Genomic DNA, 20,744 nt, shown 5'->3' with positions numbered 1-20,744 from the left:
ACTGGGAGAGATTACTCTTAAAGTTCAGTTGCACAGCAGATGAAAGGGTCCAAGAGTGAGGCGGGTTGTTGATGTTGCACAGCGGTTTCAGTCCTGTCTGACTCTTCATACCCCATCTGGGGTTTTCATGGCAAAGACACTGGAGGGGTTTTCCATTTCCTTCTGCAGTTCATTTTACAGAGGAAGAAACTGAGGCAAATAGGTTTAAGTGACTTGCCTAGGGTCACACAGCTAGTAAATATCTGAGGCTGGCTTTAAACTCATGAAAATGGGTCTTCTTGACTTAAGGCCCAGCATTCTATCCACTGTGCTCCTTAGCTGTCCATAAGCTGTGAAACACATGGCAAGGCCCCCGAGTCTTTAGGTAATGTTGACAGAGGACTACAGGGCGTAAAAGCAGAGACCTCCCTTTGTAGGCAGGGTTAGGACAGATGGTAAGGTCTAGTAGAGCTATTAGCCACCATCTCTCCTAAAGCTTTTGGAGAAGCTAAGCAGCCAGGAAAAAGAGAGAAGGCAAGAGTGAGGTAGGGTACCCTCCAAGGGGTCTCAGTTCTTCCCATAGTCTGACTCTCTTAGATGAGTTTTGAGACAGCCAACAGCTGACGGAAAAGGAGAAATGGGTAAGGTAAGTGGCTAGGGTAACTCCAGCAGTGGTGATTCTCCTCACTACCCACCCCATTGTCCCTGAATCTTTTTAGTCATCTTTTGGTCACCTGCAATTCTGATTCCTTTGATATTGTGTTATTTCTTGATTTATAGTGATATAACATGCCTAGGTGGATTCATATATGTACCTCATGTGCAGCATTGATGCATATTCTATATATGAATTCATATAAGTATGTTACTACCTTGTTTAATGTGTATATGTCTTATCTCTCCAGTTAGCTGGTACCCATTAAATATCTGGTTAGTTAATTGGATGAAGAAGTGCCTTAAGATCATAACATAGGAGAATCATTTGAAAGAACTAGAGATATTTAGCCTGGAGATATTTAGCTGTCTTGTAAGTGCTTGAAGTGCTGTCGTGTGGAAGAGGGATTAGATTTGTTCTCCTTGGGCTCAGGAAGCAGAACTAGGAACCATGGCTGGAAGTGACAGAAGCTGATTTTGGCTCAACAAAAAGGAAAAACTTCTGCGTAACTGAAATGGCCTTCTTGGGAAGTAGTGTATTGCTCCTTTCCAAAGGTCATCTAGTGGAGGCTAAATGACTTCCTGTCAGAGGTATCATAGAGAGAGGATCCTTCTTCAGGTACAGGTTTGACTAGATGGCCTCTGAGATCTCTTCCAGTTTGGAGATTCTGCTACTCTGTGAAATAATCATCAATTCCTCTGTAAACTTAAGTCAGTATTCTTTCATGGTATTATTGCATGAATATACACAGAATTATTCAAGTTCATATTTGCAACATGTTAGATATTGTCAGATAGATTCTGGGTTTCTTCGTGTTTGCAGAGAATTTGTAATAGGTTCAAAAAAGTATCTGTGGTTTAGTGGGGAAATAAAGACAGCATGAAAGTAATTGTCTAAATTTACATTTGTATAATACATAAAACTATTGTGGTGTGTAGAGTAAATAATGTCTTAAATATATTCTAAATACAGAGCTGCTACAGCTCTAACAATACTTGGCAAAGAAATTGCTTTTCCATGATAGGCTGTAATGACTCCTTGGAAAAATTTTTGTACTCAAGTAATGCATGTATAATATTCCTAAAATGTATAATCAACTTTGTATCTGGCGACTTCTTAATTTAATGATATTTGTAATGATTTCATTTCTTCCTTGTTTTTAAACAAACTTGGTCTTGTAAGAAGACAAAAGCATATGGTATTAAAACCTCCATGTTTCAAATTTTATTATGTTCTAAGAGTCTAGATTATTAGGGCAGAGAACCTTAAAACTGAGTGTTGAAACATTGGATAGTCATCTGGACTATTGAAACAAGGCTACTGATTAGTTTCCCTGCCTCTTCTCTTCCCTTTCCAATTCATCCTCCCCTGACAAAGTGATTTTCCTAAAGCCTACGTCCAACCGTGTTCTTCTCTAGTATCAAAATCAGACTCCTCTTTTTGGCATGAAAGCCCTTCACAGCGTGGCTTCCACTTACCTTTCCAGGTTTGTTAGCCTTTTGTTGTCCTTTATGTTTTTACACACCAGCCAACCTGTCTCCTTGCTGCTCCCTCTCTCGTCGTTGTACTTCTGACCAGCCTGTCCTCACTTCCACTTCTTCAACTACTGAGTTTCTTCCAAAGTTATGCCACATGCTACCTCCTACATGAGACCATTCCTGATCCCTCCACAGCTGCCAGAGCCTTTCTCCATTTCTTTGTTTTGTAGATAGCTTCTGTTTTCTTGCAAAGCATCTGTACATTTTGTTCCCCTCACTTACATGTAAGTTCTTTGGAGGCAAGAAATATTTGCATTTTTGCCTTTGTATATCCAGTGGTTAACATAATACACCTGGCACGTGCTAGGCATTTCTTAAATGCTTATTTATTGAGATTATCTGGCTCATCAATTACTAGATGAGAAACTAAGACCAAGAGAGATTATGTGACTTGCCCAAGGTCAGACAGCATATTTATACAGGATTCAAACATCCTAAGTACCTTCTGTTGCACTGCATTGCTATTTTCTTTTAGGAGAAAAACCTTAATTAATAAGTCACACAAAAGACTGTTACTTCTAGCTATTTAATTATTCTTTTCTTTTAAAAATCCATATTATAGACTAAATAATTTGATGGAAGCTAATTTTTTTCCTTTGACATTTTTAATTAAAACTCACTGTTGGCTCATTTTTCAATTAAATATGAAAGATAGAGAAATTGATGCAGCAGGGTTGATTCTTACAGATTCGGGAAATTCTTGCACTGACTGGCAGGCTGTGTTTCTAGACAGTAATAATTTGCCCCTGTTCTGGAATTCCACACTCTTCTTGCTTCCTTTCATTACATTAGCCATGGTTCCGCGAGATGAGACATTTGCAGTCTTAAGACTTCCTGCCGGGGGTTCAGACTTTGTATTTCTGACATTGAAGCTGTCGTGTTCCTGAAGCTACTTAATTAGAAACACATTCGTTACACAGTATGCTGGGGAGAGCTTGGACAGCAAAACCCAATCACACAAGGAAGTTTGAGCATTTGTACAACTGGCATCTTAAACTAATGATTTATACTTTAAGAGAAAAAAGTAAAATGCATCGTCAGTATCGTCAGACAGTGCCTTGCCCCTGGAAGGCCTCCATTAGAGAAGTTGAATGTGTACAGAAAAAAAACAAGTTAGAGACCTTATTGGCTTCATTAAAAGTTTAAAAAAAAACAAATAAAAATCCAGTTTCATTATAGTATACTATTCTTTTCTATTGCTCTGAGGGGGAAAAAACCCCCAAAGCATTCTGGGAGAACAATTCCCAATCAGGGGAGATTTCATAAGGGCCTTGTTTCCATCCTCTTGCAGTACTGCTGAAGAAATGTGTAGACTTTGGCTGAGAAGGGTGTTTTATACTCTGAATGGGACTTTCTTGGTTGTGACATTTAATTTATTATTTAAGGTTGTATTTTTTCTAGTAAAGGCTTGTTTGTTATCTCTGTGCAGCTGCAAATTGATGCTGTTTGGGTAATAATAGTAACAACTCCCATTTTTTGCAGTTCTTTACAGTTTACAGAATTCTATAGATGAAGAAACTGAGGCTCAGAATAATAATCACAATATTAATGACTCCCATAGTATTTTATAAACCATAAAGTGATTGTCTTGCCACACACCCTGTGGAGGAGGTGGAACAAAGAATATTCTTTTTCCTTGTATAACTGAGGAAACTGAGGCTAAGATTAGTAATAATAGTTCCCATTTCAATAACACTTCACAGCTTAAATACCTTCCTCACAACGTTCCTGTGAGGGGGGGGAGTAGAAGTATTCTTATTTCAGTTTACAGCTAGGTAAACTGAGAATAACTGAAGTGACTTGGAGGAAGCCATGAAGAGGCAACTTTAAGGTAACACAAAGAGCATCCTGAAATGGAGCCTGGTGAACCTCTAGTCAAGTATTCAGTATCCCTTTGATGGTAACATAGAATAAACACCCAGTTTATTGTGATTGAAAGCTATCATATCCCATCCTCACAGGTGTTTGTGGTTATTGCCCTCAAACAGTGGTTGCCCCTTTTTGAAATCTTGTTGAGAATAGTATAAATTTGACATAAATCAAATTTTGGAGTGAGATTATCTCACGAAATGGGTTAAGAAAAACTTTGGCAGTATATCTCCATGCCTTCCTCTCTTCTGCCAGCTTGAGATTCAAATCCCAGTTCTTTTACTCTCTTTATGATCTTGGGTTAGTAACTTCTCTAAGAAAGGAATTTAAACTCTCTGAACCTTAATTTCTCTTTTTAAAAGTGATAACGTTGGATTTGATATTCTCTAAGGGCCCTTCAGGCTTTCTAACTTTCAATACACTAACTTTGTTTTATGTTCTAAGGTCCCTTCCAAATTCTCATATTCTGTGTTCTAGTAGTCTTCCAGCTATAACAATTAATGTGTTACGGTCTCTTTTGTACTCTAATCATCTGTGTTCTAACATTCTGTTCATTTCACTGATTGATCAACAATTTATTAAGTGCTTCTTGTGTCCAGAAATTCCTTCCAACACTGATATTCTATGATTCTATGAACCCAGAAGATAAGCCATGGTGAGAGCTCTTACCTGGACTGTTGAATGAATATGCTTACCTGGATGTACCTCTCCAGGCAATGCTTAACTTCAAATGGGCAGTGAGCGTTCAATATTCACCAATTCAACACACATTTACTAAACACCTAAAGTGTGGTAGACAGAATGGCACATATTTGCACTGTGACTACAAAGATGAAAACAACTCAGTCAGTGCCTTCAGGGAACATGCAGTCAGTTAATTAAGCATCTGTTATGTGCCAGGCATTGTGCTAAGAGCTAGAGGTACAAAAAGAGGCAAATGTCAGTCCCTGTCCTCAAGGAGATCTCAGTGTAATGGGGGAACACCATGGAAACAAATAGAGACAAAGCAATCTATACAGGATAAGTGGGAAAGGCACTAACCTTTAAGAAGGGTTAAGAAAGGGCTCCAGTAAAAGATGGGATTTTAGTTGAGACTTAAAGGAGGCCAGGAAAGTCAGTAGTCAGAGTTGAGGAGAAAGTGTTCCTTGGGGGACAGTCAGAGAAAATTCCTGGAGCTGAGAGATGGAATGTACCATTCGTGGAACAACCAGGAAGCCAGTGTCATTGAACTGAAGAGTATAGGGATGGCAGGGGGTGGGGGAAGGGGGCAGGGTGTAAGAAGACTGGAAAGGTAGGACTGGGCTAGGTTATGAAGGGCTTTCAGTGCCAAATACAACATTTTTTATTTGATCCTGGGGACAATAAGAAGCCAGGGGAGTTTTTTTTTGAGTTGGAGGTTAGTGACATGCATGAACTTACATTTTGGGAAAATTATTTTAGTGACTGATTAGAGGATGGATAAGATTGGAGAGAGCCTGGAAATGGGCTGACCTACTAGCAGGCTATTGTAGCAGTCCAGGTATAAGGTGATGAAGGCCCACTTAGACTGGTGACATGTTAGAGGAGAGAAGGGGAGCATAATTGAAAGATGTTGCAAAGATAAAATCAACAGACTTTGGAAACAGATTGGATACGAGAGGTGAAGGATAGTGAAGACTCAAACTGAGTTGCAAGCCCAAGGGGCTGTGAGGGTGATGGTGCCTTACATGGTAATAGGTAAAGTGGAGGCCAGGGAGATATAAGGAGAAAGAGAATGAGTTCATTGTTGGACATGTTGAGTTTAAGACATCTACTGGACATCCAGTTTGAGATGTATGAAAGGCAGTTGTAGATATGAGACTCAAGATCAGAAGAAAATTTGGAGCAGTATAGGCAGATTTGAGAATCAGCATAGATATGATAATTAAATTCATGGGAACTAATAAAGTCATTAAGTAAAGTAGTAGGAAAAAAGAAGAGGACCCAAGAGGTCCCAATTTTGCGACAATTAGAGGATATGATCTGGATGAGGATGCAGCAAAGGTAAACAGAGGAGCAAGAGAACCAAGAGAGAAGGGTGTCCCCAAAACCTAGAGAGAAGAGGCTTTCAAGAAAGAGAGAGTGATCAGCAGTGTCAGAGGCTGCTGAGAGGTCCAGGAAAGTGAGGATTGAGAAAAAGGCGTTGGATCTGGCAACTGAGAGATCATTAGTAGCTTTGAAGAGAGAAGTTTAAGTAGAATAGAGGTCAGAAGCCAGATTGTAAAGGGTTGAGAAGTGATTAAGAGAAGAGAACGTGGAGGCACCTATTGTAAGTGGCTTTTTTGAGCAGTTTAGCTACAAAGGGCAGAAGAGAAACAGGACAATAGTATGAATGGCAGGATCAAGATGGATAAAGTCACTTTGTCTCTCTGGGTTTGTTTCTGTATCTATAAAACAAGAGGGTTGGACCAAACATCCTCAAACTTCCTAACTGAAAGGTTCCTTCTAGTTTACTCTACTGTAGAAAGGCAAAATTTAGTGATCCCAGGACACACACATAAAACAGTGTTGCACATTGGATCACAGTGCACAGGAGCCATCACAGAGACATCTTAGAGAGTGCAGGGTGCTGGGTGGGTCATCAGGTAAAGTTTCACAGAGAAGGTGGTCCCTGTGCAGACTTCAAAGAAAGTGCAATTGTGGAAGGAATAATCCTTTTCCCATTGCAGCTTGTTGTTAATTCCTGCACTTCAAGCCTTGTTATTCAACTGCCATTTCTGTTGCAGCCGTGTGCTATCATTCCCAGGCTGCAAACATTTTGAAAATCCCTGTGAAGCTTCTCAGCTCGGGAACATAATGTCATATTAGGATTTTTGTTGTGAAAGAAAATGTAACTGTGCATACGTTTATTAAAACAGTTTTTCTGCAAATATTTAACCGTCTGTAATTTTCAGGCGGATGCAACAGACATTAAAACAGCTGTTTGTCTTTGTTTCTCTTCACAGTGCTCCCATGCCCTACCTCATAGGAATACATTTAAGTCTAATGGAGGTAAGTTGGCTTGCTTTCTCCAGAAATTTCTTGCTCTGTGGTTTTGCTTCCTCCTGTTTCTGCATGGCATTAGAATAGACTGGGTATCTGTATTCACAACTTAACATATGGGAACTCATACAAGCAACACCTCAGGCTCTGTCCCCCTCCCTTTGCTGACAAAGCTGAGCATTTAGCTAAGATCCCTTCCCACTAGATTATTGTTTTCAAGATTTTTCATTCAGATGGAAGATGATGTTTTCTCAGGTGAGGCTCCAGGGATTGGAGGGCAGAAAAGATCCTAAAGGAAGGGAGAATTTTTTAAAAAGGAATATTCCAAGCTTTGGGCAAATACTGGTCCACTTGCCTATACTAAAGAACCAGCTTGTATGTATTCCTATCGTAGCCAAGTTCTTGACTTTTCAACTAAGAGCATAGAGCCTTTTAGAGCCAGGAGGAACTTCAGAATGTCAATTTTAGAGTGTTAGAACTAAAGTAAACAGGATGGTGAGGATCTGAGCTGGAAGCAGCCCTGACAGCTGCAGGGTAGCCAAAAAGCATTTCAGACTTGGGTTGAGAGGACTGGGGTTCCCATCCCTACTCAACTTCATGTTCAGAAGGACTTAATGATTCATCTGATCCATTCCCCTCACTTAAGAGATGAGAAAACTGTGGCCAAAGGAAGTTAAATTTTTGCCAAGTGTCAAACAAATGACCTAATGAGGACTCCAACCCAATACCTGTCAATCTAGTGTGCTTTCCACCTCTTCATCTGGCCTCTCAGCTTCGCACTTGTATCATTTGGGCAGAGGCAGTGCATGCCTGTGGAGTTCTTTTTGCTGTGTATAATCTCTGAGAGCAAAGTCCTGAGCTTGCCTTTTTTCACAGAGGAGATGAGCTCTCAGGGGAGGGGAGAATAGAAACTGCTTCTCCCAGTGGTAAAGCTTTTCTTGTCTTGAAGGAAATGTGGCCTCTTCTTTTCTGTTCAATTCACTGTAGGTCGACTGGGACCACCTGCTTCTTCACTATTTGTTGCACACAGTGCTATTGTGCTTACGAAACGAAAAGAGTTGGTTATCGGAAAACCTGTTGGTTTGACATTGAGAATCTCAATCAAAATAGACCATTAAAAATCTGCTCCAATTTCTAAATTGACAAGCTGGCCATGTGGCTCCTACATTCTGTTAACTCTGCCTTTCTGTCATCACCCAGCCCTGAGTATATAAAGTGTAGGGTTTATGGACTGTCACAGATTATGTGTTCAAACTATTTTTCTTCTCTATCTTTTGTTTATAAGAGCTGAGGTGGAATCAAAGCTATGGTAGAAAGAATACCATTGAGAATTAGAATGAAAAAGAACATTAAAAATTAAAGAACTAAAGAAACACCTCCTCTCATAAGATTGAGAGCCTGTTGAGACCTTAGAGTTCATCTAATCCAACCCCTTCACTTTCCAAATGAGAAAACTCGAGCCCATAGTTTGAAGTGATTTACCTATGGTTACATAGGTATTAAATAGCAGAACTGCCAGTCAGATTGAGGTCCCTTGATTCTAAATCCAGTGTTCCTTGCACTATACATTGCTGAATCAATATAGAAAGGGACTTCAGAGAGCATCTCCTGTAACCCCTGAGCAAAAATCCCCTTCTTTAACCTCCAAGCAAATGGTTATCCGGGCTTTGCATAGAAGATTTCCACTGATGGACAGCTCATTGTAGCCAAAGGAGCCCATTTTGTTTGTGGACTGATTTAATTATCGAGTTATTTAGCTGAAATCTGATTCCTTAAAACTTGTTAAACACATTGCTATTCTATCATTGGACCAAGAACAATTTTAATCTCTCTTCCACAGGACAGCTCTTAAGATAACCAAAGGCAAATAACCTATCTCCTCCAAGTCTTTTAGACAGGCAGCATGGTGTAGTGGGAAAAGCTCAATCTGAAGACCTCTGTTCCAACCCAAGCTTTGCCACTCATAAAATGTGTGTATTTGCACAAGTCATATGTCCTGTCTCTCTGACTTAAGTTGACTCATTTGCAGAATGAGAGAGTTGGATTAGATGATCTATCTACTTATAACATTGCGTGATTCTGTTTACAACCTTCAGCAATCTGGTTCTAGCCATCTCTTTCATTTTAATCACTCACTCTTCTCTTTCACAGATTCCATGTTCCAGCTAAAATCTATTGCTTGACATCTTTTTTTCCTACCCATACACTACCTGATAATAATGCTTTGTATAAGAGGACTGTAACCCCACACTCCTCAGTGGCATTTTCCACCTGTCAGCTCCTATCCATCTTCCAAAGCCCAGCTCAGATGCTGCCTTCTTTGGAGATCATTCCCTAAAGTCTCCAGTTGGAGTTGAACTCTCTATCCCTTGGAACTTTACACAGTGTAGTTGTTATACATGTATATCATGTTCTCTGTTGTATTAGCTAAGCTTCTTGAGGGCAAGGCACTATGCTTTGTGTTGTTGTTGTTGGTACATGTAGCATCACCATTCATTGCACATAATAGGTGCTTGGTAAATTGTTTTTGAATGAATGAATGAAGGTTTTTGTTGCTACTCCCCAGAAAGCACAGGGAAGGAAGATGCATTCTCTCTTACACTGTCATTCTCACTAGCAATTCAGCAAAGGATTTAAAAAGACTTATTTTTGACTGTCTTGTTAATTCTTCTCAAAAGCTATAGGCACCTTATTATGCCTTTGCATATGTGCCAGAATTTTTTAAACTTCAAATGAATGTGGCAGATGTTCGTAAAAGTTTAGAAAAAGCTAAACCATGAGGAGACTTTTTAACCATTTTTATGACTCTCAAAATTGTTGTTCAGGGTAAAATATGAATTGTGATTTCTTATAAGTTGAAAATGGATCCTATGAGGGAGGGGCTTTATCACTAACCTAGTGGATATTTTTAATATGAAATAATGTTACCCTAGGTAACAGGTAGATGGTGTAGTGGATAGAGCAGTGTACTTGTAATCAAGAAGATTTGAGTTCACATTCTGTGTCAGACACTTAATGGTTATACAGCCCTAAACAAATCACTGTCTGTCTCAGTTTCCCCAACTATAAAATGCAGATAATAATACCAACTATCTCTCAAGAGTTGTTATGAGGACCAAATGAGAAAAAATATGTAAAGTGCTTCCCAGACCTTAAATACTATAAAAATGTTAGGTGTTTATTACTATTATTACTACCTTAAAGAGTTAGTACTCTTGGTATGCCTCATTTTTGGCTCTCAGCTAAGTTACCTAGAAGCAATTAGCCAGTCCTCTCTCTTTCTCATTGTCATAGAATGTCAAGCCTATAGAACGTAGAATGTTAGAGCTAGACGGCATCTTAGAACAAAAGATACTGGAGTATAGAATGTTTGAACTGGAAAGCACCTTGGAGATCATTTGGTACAATTCTCTTCTACAGTGTATGCTCCCAACAAACATCTTTCTCCCTTTCTCTTCCTCCCTTACTTGCATTTATATAATCATTCTCTCACCCTCTCTCTCTCTCCCCTCCTCCTCAGCCCCTCTGTCTTTACCCTCTCTGCCACTCTCTCTTCCCCTCTCTTTCCCCCTCTGCCTCCCTCCTTTCTCTTTCTCTTGCATGTTCATATTCTCTTTATTTTTACAATACTTTTTTGTCATATAATATGTAAGAACAGAGACTAATGCTGGATAATGGTACCTGTGTATAATGAGATTTCCTGGCACTTTCTCCCATGAATAAAAAGTAAGTCATTATTGATTTCTATGAACAAAAATTCTAGACATGGCCATTGGTGATTAAGGACTTCTATCTCAAGACTATCAACTTTGTAGTTATCAGAAAGGTCTGTATTATTGTCCCACCAGCATGTAAACTCCCTGATGAAAAGTGCTATCTCTTATTCAAACGTTTTATTTCCCCCCAGGCCTAGTGCAGTGTTCTGTATATATTAGGCATTCAATATATGTTTGTTGAATTCACATTTTAATTCCATGAAAAAAAGCATGGTCTTGACAATTATATTTTCTTTATATTAGCTCCATCTCCAATAGATGACATTTCAACAAATGCACAAAAATCCTACAATGTCAAAAATGTGAAAATAATGTTACAAGAGCTAAATGGATACCAGAAAAGATTGAGCTTCTTATTAAGAACATGATATGCTAGCATTCTTTATAAACATCAGTGGTATTCTGAAGTTATCTCTTAATGTTAGCCTTTCTAAATAATTAATAGACAAGGGAGTTGGGAAGGGGAGGGGTGCAGGAATCCACTGAATTGTGGGTGAAGAGTCCTGGGACCAGTCTTGTCTCTAGCACAAACATATTGTATGACTTTGGGTCGTTTCTGGGCCTCAATTTCTTAATCAGTAAAATGAGTGTGGCATAGAAGCCAAAGGAAAAAAACAACCTAATTCAATCTTAGAGTAAATTAATAGAAGCAGTGAGCAGAACAAGTAAAGGGGATTGTCCTGCTGTGTTCTTCCTTGGGCACATCCTGTCTGGAGTGCTCCATTCACTGATGAGTGCCTCGTTTTAGAAGGATGAAGCAGAACATGTTCAGAGGAAGGTGGCTGGGTGCCATCCAGAGATCATTTGAATGAACTACGAATGTTTAGCCTTGGAGAAGAGAAGGCTTAGAGGCTGGTTACATATATTTGGAGGGCCTTCATCTCAAAGAGGGGTTTGCTTTGTTTTACTTATCCCCAGAAGGCAGAATTAGGAGCTGTGGGAGGATATTGCAGAGGTAGATTAAATTTGATGTAAGGAAAAAGCTTTCTAACCACAAGAGCAGTCAAAAAGGGAAGGAGCTGCTTCAGGAGGTTGTCAATTTGAAGGTCTTCCAATTGAGGCTGAATGACCAAAGAATTCCTATTCAAGCATGTATTGGACTAGGTAACCTTTGAAGTCTGTTCCAATTCTGATTGATTGAATTTTCTGACCTTTAAGGTCACTCTAACATTCTGTTCTTTGTGTTCTTATGTTCTATATTTTAAGTGTCTTCTAACTCTGATATTCTGTGTTTTAAAGTTCTTTTTTGAGGCCCCTTCCAATTTCAAAATTCTGCGTTCAATGACGATATATTCTCTTGAGTTCCTTTCATTTCTAAGATATGTACTAATACACATAATTCCCTGAATTTGACATTCCGTAATCAGAGTTCACATGGCTTTTTTGATACTGAGGAGGTAGGAGTTTTTATTAAAGGTTTTATTCTTGGTTGTTAAAGTACTTTCCTATATTCTTTCTCTCTCCCTACCCTTTCTTTCTTACCCTTCTTACTTATATTATGGTTTTTCCACACCCCAACTGGAATATTTGAATTTGGCTTTCTGCATTAACCTATTCTTAGCAATAGTGGGTGTAGGAGGTACACACAGGGACAAAACCCCAGAGCCCTTCAGTGCTCCCAAGAAGTATATGATTAATTCCACAGGGTTCTCAGAATAAATTGGTCTCTTTCCCACTGCTAATTATAAGATTGTGTTTAAAGCTGAGAGTTCATGTAAACCTAGGTAAGGAGAATAGACCCCTAATTGTATTTGATGAGTATGAAATAAAATCCATAGAGTGTGATTGCAATGGGTGTGTAACCTTATCAATGTGGGTGCTCTTTCCAATGGTGCAAGTCCTAATCTATCCATACCTCCTCTTGTTGTATATAACACCTGTCTAAGTCTTCTCTTAATTCCCCCCATCAGTTCCACATGGAGGCCTTCTCTATCTATTCGTGTTACGGGGTAACCAGTGGAGCATATGGGCTCTTCCTCTGTTATCCTTTGTGCCCTCCCTACATGACTGACTCATCTTCTTGGATGACTACACATTTCTTTTATGATACTTGTTATACAATTTCTGTGCAGTTCTTTGATAATATGCTGCAGCCTCTTCGCATCTACAGTGTTATCTCTTCATTTCCAATTGAGTGATTTAGAACTTGAATTCTTCAGAGATTGGTGTTCTGTGACTTACAGCATATACCCTCACAAGAATATTGAGGTTAAGAAGATGGATCTTTGTCTCAGGGAGAAACTTGGGATCATTAAAAGCAATAGAATAATAGAATCTCAAAGTTAAAAAAAAAAACAAACCTTAGCTAGTGCAACTCCTGCTTAAGCAAGGATCCCTTCTGCTATTTTTCTGCCAAGTAACCACATAGCAACAGATTCAAGACTTTCAGTGATAGTAAACCCACTACCTTCTCATGTAGCCCTCTATTTGCATTTGGACTATTAGGACATTTTTCCTAGTATAAAACTGAAGTCTTACATCTATAATTTATAGCCATTGCTCCTAGTTATTTACTCTAATGCCAAACAACATATCTACTCTTTCTTTCCTGTAACAGCCCTTCAAATATTTGGAGACAGCAGTCACGTCCCATCTAGAGCTTCTCTTCTCTAGGTTTATTGTTCAGTCCCGTCGCACTCTTCATGACCTCATTTGGGGTTTTCTTGTAAAGATGCTGGACTGGTTTGCCATTTCCTTCTCCAGTTCATTTTGTAGACGAGGAAGCTGAGGCAAACAGGATCAGGTCACACAGCTAAGAAATGTGTCTGAGGCCAGATTGAAACTCAGGAAAATGATTCTTCCTGACTCCAGGCCTGGCCCTCCATCCACTATACCTCATTACTGCCCTGGGTTAAATATTATCCCCAATTTCTTCAGTGTTCTTCATGTAGTACAATTCTGTCCTTTCACAATCCTAGTTGCTCTTCTCTGCACTTTCTCTGGATTGTCACCAGAGGACATAGGTTTCAATGATTGTTCTCCCACTTACTATTTGTGTGACCTTAGACAAGTCACTTAACTTCTTTGGGCCTTGTTTTCTTCATCACAAAAATGAAGGCTTGATTAATGAGCTTTGAATCCCATTTTACTTATAAATCTAAGATGCTATGATCTTATATACCTTTGATCTGGGGGACATATTTTGTCCCTGCTTGTGACAGAGCATCTCATTCCATAAAAATTTATTAGTCTTCTGCTATGTGCAGAGAACTCTATGCTAGATGTTGGTGAAATACAGTTTAAAATATATGCACTGCCCTTTTAAAGCTTATAGTATAGTAGGAGGTTAAATCATACACACAGATAACTATAATGTACGGTATACCAAGATAAATGTATTAGCGAACTGTAAAACAAAGCTCTTTGTGAGATCTGAGGTATAAGGTCATTACCAACTTGAGACATCAAGGATGGCTTCCTGGAGGAATTGGCAAGCCCTGGCAGAAAAGAAAAATGATCCATTATTAACCGGCAAACAAAGCGACATTTTTCAGTCACTCAGAAAAGGTGGCTTTTCTATGAAATGAGCCAGTGCTGGTACAACTAGATGCCCTTTTCTCTTTTTTAATGTCAAGAATCTTTTAGTTCTTTGTGTTGGGTTATAGTTTTTTTAATATTTATTTTTTAAATAGTTTGAGAGCAGGTGAACAAAGCCTTTCATTTAAATTTTTTTCTCCTGTTTTTCTTCTTAGCAGGACTGCACAGCTAGATATTGGTAAATTGCAGTTCCTGTTAGCAAATGCTTGGATTAATTCAAAACACAAAATAATTGCATTTAGGTAGAAATTGCACTTTGCATATAGGTTCTTAGAATAGCTGGAAAATTGCAGGCAGTGTGGACATACTTACCAGCTCTTAGTTATGGCTCAATAATGCTCTATCAGTGTTGGGTCATTTATACAGGAGGCATCATGAAGTAATAGAAAGAAACCTGGAACTAGACCCTGATGATACTGTGTATATACCATGAGAAAAGACCCTCAACCCTCACCTGTTAAATGAGGATAATAATGAGGAGTACTATCCATATGTCAACTACTGTACTTGATACTGGGGACACAGGACAAAACAGAATTGTTGTAAGGGAAATTTTTTTAATTAATTTTTTTTTTCATGTAACAAAAATCCACCTTCTTTCCATCCCAGTTCTCATCCTTGCCCTAACCTTCCCCACCATTGAAAAAGAAAAGAAAAATCCTTTTGATATATGTATAGTTAAGTATAACAAATTCCCATATTGGGCATGTTAAAAAAAAAGTATCTCACTCTTCACTCTGAACCTATCACCTTTCTGTACATTTACTTTTCTGTCAGGAAGTATGTAGCATGCTTCATCATAAGTCCTCTGGAATCATAACTGATCACACTTCTTAAAGTCTTTCAAAGTTGTTGTCTTTACAATATTGATTTTATTATAAAAATTGCTCTCCTGGTTTTGCTCACTTCATTCTGCATCAGTTCATATAAATCTTAAGTAAAATCCTTTATAATTGCATTCATCTAAGTAGTTCAGCATAATAAATCTTTAGCATAACTAATTAAATTGTATAAATTTGAATATGAAAGACTCAGTACTATAAACATAGTCTCTTTGGTTTGAAGTCATAGACCCTGGGTCACATCTTAAGCTAATTTCCTTATTTATAAAATGGAGTTAAGAAAACAACATCATAGGGTAGTTGTGACCACTCGTGGATAGCTCTTCTCCCTCAGCTTTTACAATTCTGCTCTCTTCTGTTTCCTTTCCTTCCATCTTACTCTTCCCTCTCATTTTTCTTTTCTGGATCATCAGCCATGTCTCATTCTCATAATTCTGGGTGTCCCTCTAAATTCTGTCCTGTGCCCCCTTCTCTCTATAGTTCCTCTTGGTGATTTCATTAGCTTTTTTTTAATCTCAATTGTCATATCTATGCAGATGACTTTCAAATCTATGTATTTAATACCATTTACTCTTGTGAACTCCTTTCCTGTACCAACTTCCTGCTGGACATCTCTACCTGAATTCCTGGAAGCAGCTGAAATTCAACTTGCACAAAATAGAAGTCATTATTTTCCTCCCCAACCCCCCACTTTTCCTCTACTCCAACTTCTCTTATTCTATTACATGTACTACCATCCTTTCAGCCACCCAGGTTCACTACCTCAGAATCCTCTTTGATTCTTTACTCTTCCCTACTCCTCACACTCATATCGAGTCATTTGCCAAGTCCTGTAACTTTTACATTTATGTATGCCTTTAGCATCTCTTCCCTTTTCTCCACTCACAGTCACCATACCAATTCAGGCCTTCACTGCCTTTCACTTAGACTTCCTCCTCCTCCTCTTCCCCCTCCTCCTTCTCCCCTTCCTTCTCCTTTCTCCCCTCCAATCCATCTTTCACACAGCTGCCAAAATGATTTACTTCTAAGCATCAATCTGATTATTTCATTTCCTGACTCTCCATCCCCCCACCCTACCCTTTCAACTGAGAATCTTGCCTCATATTTAACTAGAAAAAAAAAAAGAGGTTATTTACCTAGAGTTCCTTCTTGCCTTTGCATCTCATCTCACTCAGATGCTTCTGCCATTTTCTCCTTTATTCTTGTTTCATGAGAAGATGTAGACTTTCCCTTACCAAGGCGAATCCCTTGACATGCATAACTAATCCCATTCCATCCTATCATCTTCGTATTACTCTCTCTATCATCTTCAGTCTCTCACTTATATTCAATATCTCTCTGTCTCCATCTGTTTCCCTATGGCCTACAAACATGCCTAGGTCTCCCTCCATCTTCAGAAAACCCTCATTTGATCCATCCATCCTTGCTAGTTATCATCTTATATCTGTTTTCATTTTTTTGACTGTACTCCTTGAAAAGGTAGTCTATAACCAAAGCACCACTTTCTTCTCACTGCCTTTTTAACTCTCTACAGTCTAGCTTCCAGCCTTATCATTGAACTAAAACTACTCTCTGCAAAGTTATCAGTGATCTCTTAATTATCAAATCTAGGGACCTTTTCTCAATCTTCATCTATGACCTCTCTGTAGCTCCTGTCGCCCACTTCTCATTAATACTCTCTTCTCTACATTTTCACAATACTGTACTGTTCTCCTGATTCTTCTCCTGCTAATCTGACTGCCCTATCTCTGGGTCCTTTGCTAGCTAGATCTTTGTCCTGGTCACACCCACTAATCATAGGTGACCCCCAAGATTCTGTCCTGGACCCTTTTCTTTCTATATACTATTTCAGTTGATCTCATTGGCTTCCATGGATTCAATTATCATCTCTATGAAGATGATTCTCAGATATATTTTTTCAACCCTAACCTCTCTCCTGACCTCCAGCTTCATATCTCTAACTCCCTGCTTGACATCTCAGACTGGATGTCTCACAGACATCTTAAATTTAATATGTCTAAAAGTCAACTCATTATCTTTCCCAAAAAAAACCTTCTCCTCTTCCCAGCTTCCCTATTATTGTCAAGGATACCACCATCCTCCCAGACATCCCTCTCTCACCCCTCCCATATCCAATGAGTAGCTAAATTCTGTTGATTCTATCTTTGTAACATTCATATTCTTCCTTCTCTCCTCTGACGTGGTTACTACCCTGAATCAGACCCTCATTAACTCATGACTAGACTATTGCAATAGCCTACTTAGTCTTCCTCCTTCCAGTCTCTCCCAATTCTAGGCTATCCTCCATTTAGCTGTCAAATTAATCCTACTAATGTGCAAGTCTCTCCATTTTACCACCTTACTCAACAAACTCCAGTGGTTCCCTGTTGCTTCCAGGATCAAATTTAGCATTATCTTTGGCTTTTAAAGACTTCGATAACCTGGATCCTTCCTATTTTCCATTCTTCTGCATCTTATAGCCTCTTCCACCATGCAGTCTGTTTTCCATTGACACTATCTTTCTTGCCATTCTTTGTACACAACACTCCATGTCTCCTGGCCTTGAATTTTCTCTAGCTGTCCCCTGTCCCCTGAACGTGCCTGAAACTATCCACCTCCCTGTCTTTGCCTGCAAACCTACCTGGCTTCCTTCAGTTCTCTGCTGAAGTCCCGGTTCTGCAATAAGCCTTTTCTAGTCCTCCTTAATCTTAGGGATTTTCTTCTGAGATTATCTCCTATACAGCCTATAGATGTCCTATTTGTACAGAATTGTTTGCATATTGTCTCTTCCCTTAGTCTGTGAACTCCTTCCTTGAGCGTACCGGGTTTTTTGTTTGTTTGTTTGTTTTTTGCTTTTCTTGGTATCCCCAGTGTTTTTAGGGCAGTGCCTATCAGACTGATTTAAGAGATTTTCAGTCTCCTTGGTTGGCATTTAAAGCCCATCACAACCTGGCTTTAGCCTGAGTTTTCTGGCTTTCACATTAGTCCACCTCATGCACCCCACATGCCAACCAAACTGGCCCACTAGCTGTTAGACACATTTGGAATTCTATCTCACCTCTGTTCATTTGGACAGCAGTGTCCATCTTTTCCTCCATTTTTCAGAATTCCTTACTTCCTTCAAGGGCCATCTCTAGCATTACCTCCTTTGGTGAGCTTTTCTTGTTCTACCTTCCAGTTGTTCCTACTCTTTCTTCTCAAATTTTATTTATTTATTTGAATGGTGCCTATTCACAGAAAGAATATAAATTCCTTGAGAGCAGGGACTGTTTCATTTTGCCTTTATTTCCTCAGTGCCTAGAATAGCACCTTATATCTGAGATCATAAATCTAGGCCTCAGAATGCCTTGAAAGTTTGACTCCATTGTATTTTACAGATGAGGAAACTGAGGCTCAGAAAGTTTAATTTACTTGCCCAAAGTCATAGGTAGTCAGTGCCAGAGGTGAAATATGAATGTAAGTTTGTTGATTTAAGAGCTCCTTCTCTTCCCATTGTACCACACCAGTGCTTAATAAATATTTGTTGAGTTGAATGGAGTTAGAAAACATAGTTTTTATACTAAACACTGTATAAATGTGAATTGTTTCTAATAATTATTGGCATTGCTACTTATGTCAGTAATTAATAGTGTTATAATAGATCATATGATACTAGCAGTGGTCTGACAGATAGGAGACAAACCAGGAGAGAGTAGCATTGCAGAATCCCAGAAAGAAGAGAGTATTAAGGAGAAGACTATGTCAGAGGCTACAGAGAGGTGAGAAGAATAAGGATTGACAAAAGGCCATTAAATATGGCAACTGAGAGATCATTGGTAGCTTGGGAGAGAGCAGTTTCAGTGGAATGAGGAAGACAGAAGTTGAATTGTAAAAAGTTGGTAAGAGAATAAGATAAGAGAAAATGGAGGCACTTATTGTAGACAATGTTCTCAAGAAATTTTGCCACAAAGAGCAGAAGACATATAGGATGTTAATGGAGATGGAAGGATCAAGTGAGGGTTTTTTGAAGGTAAGGGAGGCATGAGCATGACTGTAGGCAATAGGAAAAGAGCCAGGAAGAGAAATATTGAAAATAAGTGACAAAGTGAGGGTTCTTTTATAGGAGACAAAATGGAATGGGATTACTTATGCTAGTAGAGGGGTTAGTTTTGATAACTAGTTAGGAGATAGTAGCAGAAGAAAAATGAGTGGTATGAGATGAGGAAGAAGAGAGAAGGAGTTCATAGCAAATAGCCTCCATTTTTGTCTGTAAAATATAAGACACATTTCTCGTCTGAGAGGGTAGGGTTGGGGGAATCATGAAAGGCTTGAAGAGGGATGAAAAGGTTAGGAAGAGCTTGTTGAGAGTGGAATAGTGAGGTAATAAGAGCTGTATAGTGGGATTACCTACCAGCAGGGAGAACTCAGTTGAAGTTGTATAACAAATTTATAATGGACAGTATCAGAATGGTTGCATGATTTTCTGCACCTTTGTTCAGCTGCATGTGTAGAGTGAAGGTGGCAGATGGTGGGAGTGATCCAAGACTAATTCTGGCAAAGTACAATCAGTGATATGATGAAGGGACTAGTGATCCAAGAGAAAAGGGATAATGTAGAGTTGAACTGGTTCACCAGGGGGTCAAACTGGGGGAAAATAGGAGAGAATGGCTAGTGCATAAAACTGTCACCATAATATTCAAGAGAGTTAGTCTTATATAGTAGATAAGGAAAGAGCCTCAGAAGTAGGGGGACCTGGGTTTAAGTCCCACCTCTGACATATATGAATTATGTGACCCTGGTCTAGTCCCTTAACCTCTCAATGACTTCAGCATTTCTTTATAACTGTGAGTTGCAGAATGGGTACTCATCTGCGTGTTTCCTTGCCAAGAATTCTCTGTGGATGGATTAACAGAATAATGGTTATTATTGTTATTATAACAATATGAAACAGACATCACTTCACCTAGCAACAGGAAAGGATGATAACAGGTACACACCACTGGATTTGTTTAACAGAAAGTGTGATATTTTTGGTAGACTCTGTGAAACATATGGGATTCAAGAGGTGAATCAAAAGAACTTCAATGAGTCATAGCCTCATGAATACAGACCAACAAGTTGTAGACCAAAAAATAAGGAACAAATGCCTGAGGCACGTTGATTTGTTAGTGAAGATGGAAAGATTTGTGATGGAAATTCAAGACCAGGTCCTAATCACCAGCAATGATAGAACGATTATCTTTAAGGAGCCTTGGTTTAGTGATCAGCACAGATTATGGGAAACTTGAGGAGAGAGGGAATAGCAGAGATTGTGCAACACATCATTTCAGACAGCCAAAGTTTAGCATCTACCAAGTTAACAAGATGTGTATGGCCAGGTAGCTAGCATTATGCATCAGAAGTTCACAGTCTTTAATGGTCTCAAACAACAAATCCTCATTCCACAAGTATGTACCTCTGTCCTAGCATACTGAGCCAATGAAACTTCTCTCTGACAGAACTGTTACTTACAATCACCCAGATGTCATATTACCCATAAAAATTTAATGAAATCATTTTTAATAAATGT

The 20,744-nt window shown here is 39.0% G+C and overlaps 1 protein-coding gene across 8 annotated transcripts in view; it reads left to right on the top strand.

The window, feature by feature from the left end:
* DENND1A (DENN domain containing 1A) overlaps positions 1-20,744 on the top strand; it is a 695,411-nt gene that overhangs the window by 411,622 nt on the left and 263,045 nt on the right. For all 8 annotated transcript variants that reach the window (XM_072631873.1, XM_072631875.1, XM_072631872.1 and 5 more), the window contains one exon: positions 7,005-7,050. In XM_072631873.1, coding sequence (XP_072487974.1) covers positions 7,005-7,050 — 46 coding nt within the window. The remainder of the gene's footprint in view (positions 1-7,004; positions 7,051-20,744) is intronic.

Source organism: Notamacropus eugenii, chromosome 1 (genome assembly GCF_028372415.1).
Source record: "Notamacropus eugenii isolate mMacEug1 chromosome 1, mMacEug1.pri_v2, whole genome shotgun sequence".
Classification (NCBI taxonomy): domain Eukaryota; kingdom Metazoa; phylum Chordata; class Mammalia; order Diprotodontia; family Macropodidae; genus Notamacropus; species Notamacropus eugenii.
This window is presented reverse-complemented; position numbering and strand designations above follow the sequence as displayed.